Genomic DNA, 15,052 nt, shown 5'->3' with positions numbered 1-15,052 from the left:
GTTTGCACAGCAGAACACGAGCATTCGTACTGTCTTTGTATGGTGGACATAATCAACCTTTAAATGTGAAATATTGAACATCAAAGTCGTTATTTAAAATTTATTCCAAATATCATAGATATCAACAGGGGCTAACACTCACAACAGAATTTCCTTTTCAAATTAATATATTTCAAAAACAATAAAAGATATTTCTCTTTTGGTTGGTTATTTAGTGTTTTTGATATTCTTGTCAAAACTGAACGTCTAGATAAAATTTGATGTTCCATCTAGATACATCTTCCAGGATAAACTCCGTGATTGAATGTCACCGTTTCTAGGTAAACTCTGCGTCACTAAGAAAACTGTAATGTTACAAGTGTTTATTTATCACACGGATTCTTGATTTTCATATAATGTTTATCAAATTTCTTGTGACTTGTGAAAAACTATCAGGAGAAACAGCTGTGCTGTGATGTGTTAATTCTTCACGATGACAAAACTGCCTGAAATGTTAATATCTAAAATAGCTAATATATATTCTTGAAAAACATTTTGTGAAAAACAGAAATCCAGACAATCTAAAGCTGGCTATCAGAACTTTATTAATTTATACTGCAAGACATGGGCTTTAAATTTCTTTTAGAAAAACATGTAAAATAAAAAATAAAAATGAGTTATAATGCACTTTTTCGGATAACAAGAAACGGTGGGATTTAACATTGATGCTGATCAATGAAAAAACATGGTAATGATTTGGCAATGGATTTTGATTTTAATCTCTGAAATATCGAGAACATTGCTAAGATATTATACATATTGCCTGGTATCAAAAATGTGACAATTATTGATGCAAGAAGAGCATAATTTAACAACTTCTATGAATATCATGATATAAAATATATGTCAGACACATCCTTGCTAATTCAAATTTAACTAGTTTCTCATGAATATGGAGAAAAAAAATCACTTAAATAAGGATTCTGTTCATTCTATTTTTATTTTTATATTTTTCTTTAGTATACGCATGCTTTGCTGTTAATTTATGCAATCAATTTGCATATACACACAAGTCATTTTTTTTACCTTTTTTCGAAAGTAATGTTCTGAATTTTATTACTTTGTTAGAGCAAGAATATTTCTTCGAGCACTGTTTATGTGGAGTTGATGTTCAAGACAGTAAAAGGCCAAATGTCATAAGGTGGGAAGGGGGGGATAAGCAAGGCACCATACATATTGCAACATAACTGTTTTTAACAAATAAAAGGCAGATTTTTAAAATCTAATCTTTCAGTTTTTAATCCAACTGAAAAGCATATCAACAATAGTATTAAAATATTGAAAATATGACTTTGATATATATAAATTTAAACATTTAATGTAACAAGATTAACAGATACTTCATATCTGAAATAGCTGCAGTGATGCATGATGGGAGAGTCTAGTGAGGCTCCCCAAGGGATAAATCACATTTAATTCACTTTGATAACAACACAAAGTACAACAATAAGTCTTTACTCGACAGTGAAGGAAACATAAGCTTCTAAACTCACCATCCTAACATAACACATAGGATGAGAATTATTAAATAATTTTTTGTTTCATTTTAAAGAAACAATTTTACCGAGAAGGATTGCTCCTCCTCAATTGTGAGATCATTCTCTAGGAAACATATCTGTCTTGACTTGGGCAATTTATTTCTTCCCTCTGCACTTCCTCCTGCATTCATTTGCAAACTTCGTCTGTTCATCACAAAACAATCAGTGTCTTTCTCATTCGAAATAGATCGTACAAAACAAAAGCGTTCAGGAAAAATACATCCGGACTTATTGCTGTTCTAAAACACCTCGAAATAGAGGCCAGTCTCTTCCTCCAACAGTCCAGCTATAGCTGGTCTGCTTTACAAGGTCTTAAATGTTCCTGTCCCTTCTCTTTAAAGCTCTGCTCACTTACGTGAACAGTATTCAGAGAGCATTTACTTTAATCATGTAAAATGCCATACAGTTCTTGCTTCAGTTTGCATTTCCAAAGGATTACTTTCCCTTCTTTCCTTAGTCCATCACAGGAACAAACAGGTCCGACGTGTGTCACACAGGTCATTGAGCTGACCAATCACAGAAAGGCTTGTAAACTGCCTTAACCTCTGACCTTTGACCTTGGCCATTAGACAGGTCACTGATAAAGCAGTAGACCGTTTTGGGAACAATTTCAATTCAAAGCCTCTTGATAACTTTGACTAGCTCACTCGTCATCCTTGTCTGCCTGAGGCTTGATATCACAGGCCTCGAACAGTTCCTCTGGGGTGTATCCGAGGAGACTCTGCAGATCACAAACAAATCGGTAGACGTAGCGTTTTCCTGCGGTCTTGTGGATGATGTGTTTATCGTAGTAATACCTCAACCCTCGACTTAGTTTCTCATAGTTCATTTTTGGCTTGTTTTTACGGATTCCCCATCGCCTGGCTACCTCGTCGGGGTCGGACAGCTTGAATTCCCATCCATCTCCTGTCCAGCTGATGAAGTGTTCGCAGGTCTTGTCTGTCAGTAACTCCAGTAAAAACTGCCATAGCTGGATAGGACCACTCCCTGTTAAAATAAAACAACATTTAAATTAGACAAGCATTAAATTTCTTTCAAGAAGCATAAACCATTTGTTAAACTTCAGATTAAAATTTATTACATTCTTGTTCATAAACCTAAATGTTGAAATGATAAAACAGTTACAGCGAACAAGTTCTGTCAGTTAACACAACAGGAGTTATCTCCCCTTTAACAATACAACACTTACCAGAGTAGCCGGCCAGTGCCGCGGCCTGAATCATGGGTTTCCCGTCACAGTAGACGTTCGTCGGGGACGACTGTAGTGACCGGTACCCACTGGACAAACTTGACCGAAGGTCAGCAGACTGCCAGCTCTCGTTACAGTCTTGACCGGCACAGTCCTGCGGTGACCAGGGGCACTCCTGCTTGATGGTGGGTACTGTGTGGAACGTCTGTTGGTCGTAGTAATTGTCGTGGGGAAGGCTGTCCTGTCGAATGTACTGATCTGTAAAGGAAAAACGTCTTAATTAGTATCCATGTCTCTGTTCATTTAATTACATCTATAAATTAACATGATTTTACAACTATTCACCTGAATCCATGTGAATTTCAATGAAAATGCGAAGAAATCACTAAATGTTAATGTTCTATTCTTGAAAGCCTATCAAAAAAAGTACCAAACCTGTCTCAAAAATAAATCAAGCATTTTAAAAGTAGAAGTCCCAACTCAAAAGCATCTGGCATTTTAAAAATAGAAGTCTAGTCTCAAAAATAATTTAAATTGTAGTTTTGTTCATAACTTATTGATCAAAATTACTTAAAATTCAAATCTGTCTTACCACTCTATGTTTATGCAATCAATTATCTCTGCAAATAAAAATTATGAAGAAGGACTATTCCGTAGATTTTATTCCAATTTATACTTTGTAAATTTTATACTGCTTAACACTGTTTATCCAAATGATTCATTACAAAAGTTTGAGCTAATTTATTCTAAAAGTGGCATTCTAGCTAAATATAATTCAGACCTGCCATTAAAAATATTCTGATGAATACCAAGACCAGCCCTATCAGTGTCAGTACCAAGAGTAGACAGATGGATTAAGCAGACAGCAGCCGAAACCTTCCCTAAATCCTGGGGATCATCCCCTGCATCTAAATCCTTCCAAAGGACTTACAGGGGTTCCCCACAGGGAAATCAAATCACAAATTTAAATATCAACTTCAAAACGAGACATTAAAACCAAACAAACATGAAAATTATACTTTAAAAAGGTTTACAGTTTAGACATAGTTAAGTAAAATGATAATTAAAATTTTAAGCGTCAATTTAAAACTAAAAAAAAAAAAAAAAATTTTTTTTTAATAAAACCCCACAGTGAGCCCCCTGATAACATACAGATGCAGGTTTTTACAAATTGTTTTGATCATTAACCAACTCCACACCAACTGACTGGGCTGGAGGGGGATCGACACTCCACTGGTGTGTGTATGGTCTATTTCCCCCCCTCCCCACATCAAACACCTCACAGGACTTTGCACTAGGCTATAGTTTATGGTAAATTTTCCTCAGTTTTGAGCACCAGATGTCATGTACTGTTGGTGTATATAATAGCAAAACCTCAGTATCTATACCATAGACATACTGAAATACATAATCCTGTTTGTAACATAAAAAATTTACTCCTAGTCCGTTTATCATTCATGAATCTCTAGGTCACTTGATAGTTATCTTTAAACAAGTTTATTTAGGAACTTATGATAAATATTTATCTTCAAACAAGTTTATTTAGGAACTTATGATTAATCTTTCTGAGTTATGATAATTCTGTCAAAAAATTGTAAAAATCTGTCTAATCTGAACATTTAGTATTCTGCAATCCTGACTATCCTGGCCTTTAATTTTTACGATATCCTGTCTTATATAAAATCATGTTGCATCTCGGCTCCTAACGAAAATAACAAAGTTTGTATATATTTCATCCTGTTCTCATAAATTGTCAGACTAGACAGGTTACACAGTACTATAAATGTACGATTACTCCTATTTAATACTTCCATTGACCCTACGATTCATTCTTTGTGCCGATTTGTAATTTTCTCGATGATTGGCATGTAAAAACATACACAAATCTAAACAGCTGAGCACACTTACAAAATCTTTTCAGATTTCCAGTTTTTCTTTCATATTTACAAACCATTTTATCTGGCAAGTTTTTGACCCAAGATTTCGTTATCGTACCGAAGACAGAAATAGAAAGGTAAAGATACTCTGTATCTCGAGATTAATACCAGCCACTCCTACAATTCTCGCCCTCTCATTCACAGCTAATGAGAACCATACTCAATAAAATATTCCCGAATAATTTTTGATTTTTAAAACATGAACCAGATGTGGTTGCAGGTGACCCATGACCTCCACATGCCCAGGTTTAACCTTTTGACCCTACCATATGACCTTAAGTATTTGTCTGACATCAAACTGCACGTTCTTATTTTCCATCCCCTTTTTTTGGCAATTCCATGAAATTTTCAAAAACGTAAAATAAGCTCTTCTGTATGATTTATAAAATAATGTGAAATCTGAGTTGACCCTTAAGATTTAATTCTATTTCCACCAGAAATATTTGGCTTCTTTTAAAAACATTGTAGGCTTTGGGTAATTGTTCACAGTCCATGAAGTATATATGCAGATGAAGTGCCGTAAAAAATTAACCGAATTTTCCTTATCATGTCAGGGGATACAAATGTTTATGCATTATGCAAGAAAATGAATTATAATGCAAAAATTGTTCCAGATTTAAAGAGAATCTTTCAGAGTTGACGGCTTGTAGTTGACACTTAAGACTTATTTCCTTAACACACACAACAATGTAAGATTATCTCCGTATACTAAATCTGTTTAGAAAAGAAAAAAATTTGATAAGAAATTTTGTAAATTACTGAAAAGCTGAATTATTTAACTTACTTCGACAAAGGTTCTCTGGAGGAGGAATATTTGGGCGGTATTTCTGTTCTGGAATTATGGGATAGAATTCAGGGCTGTGGTCGTAATAACTATTGTGTTCCAGTCGCTGGTAGTCTGAGGAATCGTCGAAACTGTTGCCGTTGACAATGTTATCACTGTTGATGTCATTCAATGCCTGCATAGACTCGCTAATTTGGCCGTATGTACCTGAAGTAAAAAATCATAACGTAAATAATCTTGATCCGGAACATTCATAAAGAAACCGTTTTGTTTATTCTATATGAACCATCAAGCATATGAATACAAATAACAGTCCTGGGGCAGTGTCGCGGTCCATTTACAAGGAAATTATTCAAGCGAGACAATTAATGAGCATTATGAAAACGCTGATGGTCTTTTATACTTACATTTACTTTCCATATAACCCTGGCTGGTAGGTGGCTGAGAGGTTGGAATCTTACTCTCACTCCTATTATAGCCTAAAATGTGAAGTATCACACGTAAATAAAATTATCTAAAAACCTAAAACATATTAAAATTGCCAAAAAAACCATTATCATGATTTTGGGTTTATATGTTTTAGAAAATGCCATTAATATGGCCCTTTTTTTTCTATAATTTATGCATTTTTTGATTTTTTTTTTCTATTTTTCATTACAACACAGAACGACCATGCCGACAACACACCTACAAGTACAACACCACTCAAACCAATTTGCTAAGAAACCGTGAAAAAAAATATTGTACCATGTCATTTTACAAACCAGGAAAAGATGGCTAAAGTGATACATCTGTAAATGTCAGCATGCTATTTATGCCCATAAAACGAAATGTGTGTTCACTCATGCATGAAAGAGACATGTTTTTTTATTACCGAGTTTTTCATGATATGTGTAGGAGATTTACCTTGTTGAAGGAAGTGTTCACCAAAGTCGGGCATGCAAACAGGTTCACTATAATTGGGCGGGACATTGCACAGTGACGCCCTCTCTTGGGCAACCTCTGAAAAGGGGAACAACTCCATTATAACTTCTTTCTCACAATGTGCAATAATTCTTTTCCTGGACAGCAGATTAAGTCATGCATGTTTTAATTTGTTTTTACTTTCAAAACATTTTTTTTCTTGAGCATGATTTGTGGTTTCTGCATTTTTGTGACAATACAAGATTTCCCATGCCAGGCATAAATAATCATGACATTCATAAAACAATGGATTCAGTCAAAACTCTTCACAATAAATAACATCATGCTATATCTATACCTAGAACACCATGCATCCTTGACAAGATGTGTCCCACTAACTACCAATACAAAAAGAGCTCAATCTCAGGTCACTTCAAACCATCTGTCCTATTTCTACTGATGACCCAAATGGTTTAAAGTAATAAGAACTGTGAACATGAACTACCTAACAACAAGCCACACCCACCTAACAACAAGCCACACCCATTCTACCTCCTACCTAACAACAAGCCACACCCATTCTACCTCATTGAACAACAAGCCACACCCATTCTACCTCCTACCTAACAACAATACACACCCATTCTACCTCCTACCTAACAACAAGCCACACCCATTCTACCTCCTACCTAACAACAAGCCACACCCATTCTACTGTAACTCCAAATCTAATAAGCCAACCATTTTACCTTCACTCCACCCTAACAACAAACCACACCCATTCTATTTTAACTCCACCCTAACAACAAGCCACACCCACTCTATTTTAGCTCCACCCTAACAACAAGCATTGCCCACTCTATTTTAACTCCACCCTAACAACAAACCACACCCATTCTATTTTAACTCCACCCCTAACAACAAGCCACACCCACCTTTCTGAAGCTCCTGTAAGTGTTCCCAAAGGATGTCCCCCATGTAAGGTGGAGCTAACTTCAGGAACTCGTCCTTGCCGTTCTTGATCATCTGTTGACCGTTGATGGCGAAGTTTCCCATGCTGATCCCTTGGACATTGAACTCCTTGACCGCCCACTGCAGCCACTGTACAACTTGGATCTCACTCCACTGGAGGGGATCTAAAAATAAAGTCAACCATGAACAACATTGATAATCTCTATCCATACACTCAATTTTACTTTAAAGTTAAAATCATATCAGATGGATACTTGATATGGGAACTTATACACCTTACCTACATAAATCTCACGCATACAAAATCAATTTGAAATAACATTTCTGAACATCGGTGAAATATAATACTCGGCTACTATCACAAAACTCATCAATATTTTCCTCAGGAGGAGGAAACCCTGTATTAAATCTCTACATTGAGATTACAGATCTATGTGTACCACCAATGCCATGCGTCATAAACCATGTCTATCAACACAACCTGAAGGACTTCAGGTGAAAAATACTTACAATGGTCCAACATTCTATTAACTAATCCAGGTAAGATATCTTGGTAAATTGTACCTGACGAAATGCTCGTGCGTAGAAATCAATCCGAGTTATAATCGAGTAGAGTACAAACACCTGTGCTTTATACCTGCGCTGAACGAACAAGTGTTTTAACTAATTAAAGCCTAACGTGATTTAAATGTAATCTGATCTAACAGGTAGCACATGTCTATGATGTCTGTCCCAACGGAGAATCAAACGTATGAGCGCCTGTGATTCTGTGTCACTGATAACTTTGTCGCGCAGAGCACTACAGCTAACCGACAGCCTTAACCAGACTCTCCAAAACACTTATCCCTAATTGTCCCTCGTCACAAGGGAATCTGCACGGCGACAATAAAATGGCGTGTTAATTTTTAAAAACAAATCCGAAAGACCTATTTAGTGATAATTATTTAGACCATTAAATCCCGTGATTTGCTCAACACACTGAGCTATCATTGTCGATTAAGGATATTACCTTGGCATGATTTGTGTTCAATTTTAACCAAATTGGATGATGAACATTTGGGCGAGGTGTTTAAAACAATTATTTTGATTCCAAATCCTAGCACTATCCCTGGAATGAAAGGTTACCGTTGTAATGGAGAGGGTCATTTTAATATTGAAAGTGCCCATATAGGACGTACGTACAGCGTTGACGAGACCAGCCATTGGTAAATTACACACAAGCTGGAGGAGAAAGCACCTGTTATATCGGGGCCCCTGGCCAGTGGACTTACGACCACTGAGGTAAACACAGGACACCAAATATCACACTTGACAGGTGACAGATGGCCTAATTAGTCAATTTTTCAAAATTATATTTGTCATTTTAAGCACTTTCTATATTATATTATTTCTAATTATCCCCATTTTATAAATATTTGCCTAATAAAATCACTCTGGCAAATTTTCCTGTCGAAGTTTATATTAACTTTCCATCATATCTACCGCTGTCATCGCCCGATTTCAATTTCTTTTTAATTAATTAGGAATTTTGTGATGGGTTATTTTTTATATTTCAAGCTTCTAATTATTTTCACTCATTATATAATTTGATCACAGGCGTAATACCTAACTATTTTCTATTTGGTGTTGATCGGACCGACTATCCCCGTCATCAATACACAAAGAAACAAAAACCTACCTTTTGGAATATTGTATTTCTGCATGTCTATATCAAAGCTCTTAAAGCACTCGAGGAAGGCCTGCGAAACCTTCTGGTTGGATCCAGGTGTGAGTGGCGGAACCTGGGGTGTTTGAGGAATGTCTGTAAAACACAAAATAAATTCCTCGTTAGTACAACAGTGTAACTGGTATAATATTTAAAGAAAACTGAATAAGCACTCCATCGATGAAGAATAATTTGTGCTATTAGAAAAGAATTAAATGATTCCAATGTGGTTTTCAGTATTTTCAGGTTAATTTCATCCTGTACCTGAAGTCTGATAAATTCATTCACCTTGAAAACTTCGAAAAATCTCAAAATATCAACACATCGTAGGAAATGAAACAGTGTAATCGCAACCCAGTGTAAGACACTATCAGAAACAATGGCATAGTCCTTAAGTATTTAACAAGCATTAACTAGGAATTTACCATCATCACATACAGGCACACACACTTAATCTGAACTCTTTTGTGAAGGGAGACACAAAAAACATCCAGACACGATTTTAACTCCCTCTATCTATTCTGGTAGAATGCTAATCATTGGTTAATTAAGATAAGTTATCTTATCTCCGAATTGTATAATTTCAATTTACACATTAAAGCAAGTAAACGCTATCTTTACATGACACCTTTGCTTGGCCTCTAATTCGCTGATGAGTCTGAAATCGGACTCCTACCTATCATGTTAGACGATTAGAGTTATCTTCCCAACTGGTTCCTGGCCTGGCCTCGCGCTCTTATAACAATGAATGCTCATCCAAGATCAAGCAAGGTTAAATAATTGAAGCTGACTAGAGAACTATCGCAGAAATCTTAATCCACCCAAGTCTAACCTTCGTCTTGGTTATCCATGCACGTACATGGAAAATTACGAATAAAAATGCTTTTCACTCGCCATTAGGCGAAGATGTGGGCTTTATGTTGCCTATGAATGAATCTTGATGTAAAGGCAGTTTTTTTTTAAGTGGAATCAAAGGTAATTCCACCTTCACACATAAAGCATTGGAATAACACACAGATGAACAGCTTTCCTTAGCTACTACTCGTTATCTGTAAATACTGCTTATATGTCAGTATTTCTTTCTTGGAAACAGATACATTCATATAACTACTAACAATGAGACATACAAGGGATAATCGTTTTGTAAACGTTCGTCTGATCTACTGACGAGGTATGTTAGACAAAGTTGCGACGTCATCACAAGATGAAAAGTACGTAAATCAAAAGCAGAATTTTGAATCAACAATCCTACGAAGATAATTATTTCTCTGTTTTCACCTCGGCCCTCAATTAAACACCGAGTTGAGTGTTCATGTTCCGTAAATGTTAACAAGTCAAGAAACGTGTTTAGTACGGCTATCAGAGACAGCCAATCCCGTTAGATAGTCTTTGAAGAAGAAATACAAGATAAAATGCAATGTTTGGTAGATTTAAGACACTGACCCCAATGCTTCGACCACAACTTACCTGTACAAACAGGTAAAAATGATCTTAATTACCAAATATATTTGGCCACAGAATGACATTACAGAAAGAATTAGACATTTACAAGCTGTAATGTTTGTTAAGTCTCCTAGTTCTGACCACAAACAGGTAAAACTCGTCCCAAATAGATACAAATAGATATCAAACAAATTCACTATCTGTATTGGAATGAAACCAAAATTACATATAGGGGCTTGTGTGATGGCTATACAATACATAATAAATATATATTTTTTCACCAAATATTCACATATAGACTAGCCAACCAGACCCTGAGTTTTCTATGTTAAGAATTGCGAAGCTAAATTATAATACTAGATTATCTCTAGTTTGAAACCTAGAATCAGTCATATCCTAGGGACCAAAATCATAAAGCTCAATTTTATTTATAATTTTAATATTCTAGAGACAGGGGGCCAGTCTAGAACACAGACTGCCCAGGTAGAAGATTTTTATTTTCGATGTCAGGTAGATATACCGGTAAAGGTCTATACTACAGGTAGAGTATGTAATTCTGTACCATGTAACGAGTCCATCATACTTTCACGTCGGTGCACATATGACGTAATCGGGGACATGTTACACACAGTTTGTGGTATACAATTTTACAGTCCAGGGCTTAGACACAATGACAACATTAAATCAACGAGACAAGGACAAATCCCCTGCATTTTTACAGAGGTAATCATCTTCTTCAACAACAGGTAACTCACAGTAGATACACAACAATACTATCTTTAGGGTCGTAACTCCCTCTGAAATCAGAGAAAACCACCTGCCACCCATCCTTTGATAAGATCTTTTTCATCAGATTTATTATTTTACATAAAACATGTAACAAAATGACATTTTAAAAAAAGAGATACACAGGTATATATATATATATATCTATGTAAGTACAAAATATAAGTTAAATTCAATTCAAACAAAATTGTCAACTACTTAAAGAACAATGTCTCATGAAAAGTCGGATGAAGTTTTCCAATTTCACATCAAATCTATTTTGACACATAAAAAAAGATATCAAATGTCCTTTTAAATTTCTATTAACTTTTTTTTATGTTGTAGTTCTAGATGGCTGCCTGTGGCCAATATATATATATGTCCCTATAAAAACGCAACGGAAACATGCTCATTTGTCGGTGGAGAGAAGCACAAAAAATTTCCTGTCTTTTCGCCTGTATTCAATCATACAAGACACCTCTCGCATCGGCTTGATGATTGTAAAATAAAAACTACAAAAACGCCCACACAAAACAGCCATCAGTAGCGACTCAAGGATATAGGACACTCAGTAATAGGAGGCAAAGACCATGACAGGAAAAATATAAACAAACCAGGCCTTGAACAAGAGGCAGGATGTACATATTGTGTAAGCCGAGAAAAGCTTTTAGTTTGTGAGGCACCTCAACAAACATATAGAATATACCACTATAACTTTCCCTAAGAGTTTCGGTCATCTCAATCATTTCATCAATACATTTTTAAATACTGGTTTTACTCTGATAGGAGAAATAAGAAAGAAATCATTCAAAGTCAGAAAATCTTGCTCCATAAGTAATTGGATGACTAATAAAACATAAAAAGTTGACCAGGTAGTGGTCAGGGGGTCACACTTGGTCATTCCACTGACACACTTCTGACCACAGGCTGTCGTTGTATGTACAGTTGTACCTGTGGAAATTTATCTGTGGTCAAGCACACGGATGACCAAGACAATAAATAAAGCTTGTGATTCACCCAGTTTATGGTCAGGTGGCTTGTTTTGGCCAGGAAATGCTGACAAAGGACTGATAATGGTTGTAATAATGATGTAGCTCAGCCTAACATCACGGACACGACAAACGTTCCTGTTCTCCTGTCACATCCATAGCTATGAGTAATGATAATAACAGATATTCTTATGAATGAAGTCAGAGGGCCGCCTCTTTCCAAACATAAAATTGTAGGTATATATTTCGAACAAAAAAGGCTCTTTGTGAAATTACTCTGTCAAATCCATGTTTATTTTTTTAACATCCTAATACCATTTTTTGTATTTATTTGAGAAGACAAGCACTTGAAATCTATTTCCTTTGGCGTTTGTAAATGAGGACCGGATGGGTATCATTAACTGTTCAGCCATGGGTGACAAAAGTTTATACAATTTAACAGGTGTGGACAGATGACTGGTAAAGTTTCAAAATCAATATTTATCAAGTTTGAAAAGTGAGGACTGTTAGAATAACAGCAAGATCAGGCCATAAAAGAACAAAGCTTTAATTATGTAACAATGGCAGGAAATATCCCATAATTATCAAAATAAATGGACAAATGAGGATAAAATCATTGTCATTTCATACATATTGTCCTGAGAAACACTTCGAACACCTTAAAACTCCCCTAGTTAGAAATATTTTCTGTTTATAAATAATACATTTAAACTTAGATCCTTAGTGACCTTGAATTACCAATCTTACAATTTCTATAATAGAGTGTGTTACTACTATTAGCTTTAATCATACCGCTTCACTATAGACCAAGATAGTAATTTCAAATTTTTCTTCCATTGCCTTGGTCTCCGTGGTGACAGCTTACATAACCACCCACATATTCCAGCTACCTAGCAAGGGAGACCACTGAAGGTAATGCTATGCTGACTCCCCTGATATCAAACATAACACAGTCCATATCAATGAACAGGACAACCCATTAAGTTCATAAGGGTAGATATTTTATCAAGAAATATCTAAACTTATCTAAACAAGAATATTCTTAAAATCATAATTGCCATGAACAGAAGACAATATAAATTTGAAAGAACAAAGATTTCAAACCCCAAGACAAATTTGGTAATTCAATAAATGTTAGGATTCCCAAACACCCATCAAATTTGACAGGATTAAGTAAGAGAATTCATTTTTTCAAGTACAAAATAACCTTTAATATTCAGCATAATGCTAATTACTGATCGTATTGTCATTTTGTTTAAGGGGAGATAACTGTTATCTAAGTAAAGGGAGGTAACTTAACAACCTATGAAAATAGTATTGACTTGATGAATTCCAGCCACCCAAGAATGTTGGTGACATTCCTCTGTCAATACTAATGCATGTTCGACTCCCAGGTAAACAACTCGATATTGATTTTTTTCACGAAATATTTGCGTTTCCTAACAACCAGTCCCTTATGATACAGTATCAGAGAATCACTTCAATGACAATGTACAGGTAAAAATGTGATTAAACTGTTACAGGTAGAACGTTCTAAATTATGCAATGAGATTGATGGCCCTAAAAAATATGAAGAACTCATTTTGAACACAATTGTGAACATTCTTGAAATGTCACCATAGAGATTATAATCTGGGACTTTGAAGTTAAATTGCAATCCTTTCAAATAAGGTAAAATATATTTATCAGCTTATAAGCAGTTATCAGTAAAGCCATAACTGTTGTACAACGATATCAACAGATAATAGCCTTCTTAAGAAATCTTAGTGTGTAATTTCTAATGCGATGGGAAAGAAGTTTCTAGCAGGAGGGAAATACATATGGCCATAATAAATATAATTTCACTTTCAGTAAGTACTCATGTAAATGGCCGTCGTTTTAATAACAGAAATTATATATTACTCGGCCATGAATTATTCAGATACCTACCATTTAGCTCCTGGACGAAGAAAAGGTTGTCCCTTTTCAAATAACAAAACAATTATGTTGAAATAAAACTGGAATAATTGTAAATGTGTAGCGGTATCGCATTGTACTATTACACAGACAACTGCATAATTACAACCAATGAAAATGTCATCTGTATTTACCTCCTGCTTATCAAGTAATGAATGTAGGCAGCAATTTGTGTCTAATATCTAAACCTCTGTCTGTCACATGTATGTATACACACCAAGCTGAATTCATTGCTCGGGATGAAAATAAAAACTCTCGTTCAGATTTGGGAAGATAATTAGACCCTTTTTGAGGTCAATACTAGTCACATTTCCAATTAAATATTTCATATTAACACCAAACCCTGTAAACAGTTTATTACCCTTTCTATTCACAGAAAACACTTTATAAGTTTTAAATAACTTTCAAGATAATTTTCCCAAAACATTTGATCTGATACTAATCTGTACTACATGAATTTTGAAGACTACTGAAAATTTAACTTAGTCTATAATTTTATTTTTAGTAGGAGAATTTTGACTGAATGAAGAGTTGGGAAAATCTGACATCTGAATGGACAGTTGATGGATTTGAAATAAATATTAGCATTAGATTCCTATAACTTTTTTTATAATTTTATAGTATTTTGTACAAAGAAGTGACAAATGTCCACAATGAAATAATGGAACTCAATATACTGCCCCATAATTGTATCATTCTTTCAATCGGGGAACTTCTATGTAGAACGACTTATAAACATCAATGCCTTTTCTTCTCGGCTAACAGCCTGCTTTCATCAATGCCACGTTTTTTATCAGAAATTGCCATCTTTAGCACTTTTAGCCAAATAAAA

The 15,052-nt window shown here is 35.2% G+C and overlaps 1 protein-coding gene across 5 annotated transcripts in view; it reads right to left on the bottom strand.

Moving 5' to 3' along the window:
- Nucleotides 1-232: 232 nt before the first annotated feature.
- Nucleotides 233-15,052, bottom strand: part of LOC117340772 (protein c-ets-1-B-like) — an 80,985-nt gene continuing 66,165 nt past the window's right edge. For 4 of the 5 annotated variants that reach the window (XM_033902536.1, XM_033902537.1, XM_033902540.1 and 1 more), the window contains 7 exons: nt 9,041-9,163; nt 7,326-7,526; nt 6,394-6,489; nt 5,895-5,966; nt 5,488-5,694; nt 2,767-3,024; nt 233-2,564 (listed from right to left, as the gene is read on the bottom strand). In XM_033902536.1, the coding sequence (XP_033758427.1) occupies nt 2,221-2,564; nt 2,767-3,024; nt 5,488-5,694; nt 5,895-5,966; nt 6,394-6,489; nt 7,326-7,526; nt 9,041-9,163 (1,301 nt within the window). In that variant the 3' untranslated portion in view covers nt 233-2,220. The remainder of the gene's footprint in view (nt 2,565-2,766; nt 3,025-5,487; nt 5,695-5,894; nt 5,967-6,393; nt 6,490-7,325; nt 7,527-9,040; nt 9,164-15,052) is intronic. The other variant, XM_033902538.1, reaches the window with a different exon arrangement.

The sequence above is a fragment of the Pecten maximus genome, chromosome 13 (assembly GCF_902652985.1).
Source record: "Pecten maximus chromosome 13, xPecMax1.1, whole genome shotgun sequence".
NCBI classification, from domain to species: Eukaryota; Metazoa; Mollusca; class Bivalvia; order Pectinida; family Pectinidae; genus Pecten; species Pecten maximus.
This window is presented reverse-complemented; position numbering and strand designations above follow the sequence as displayed.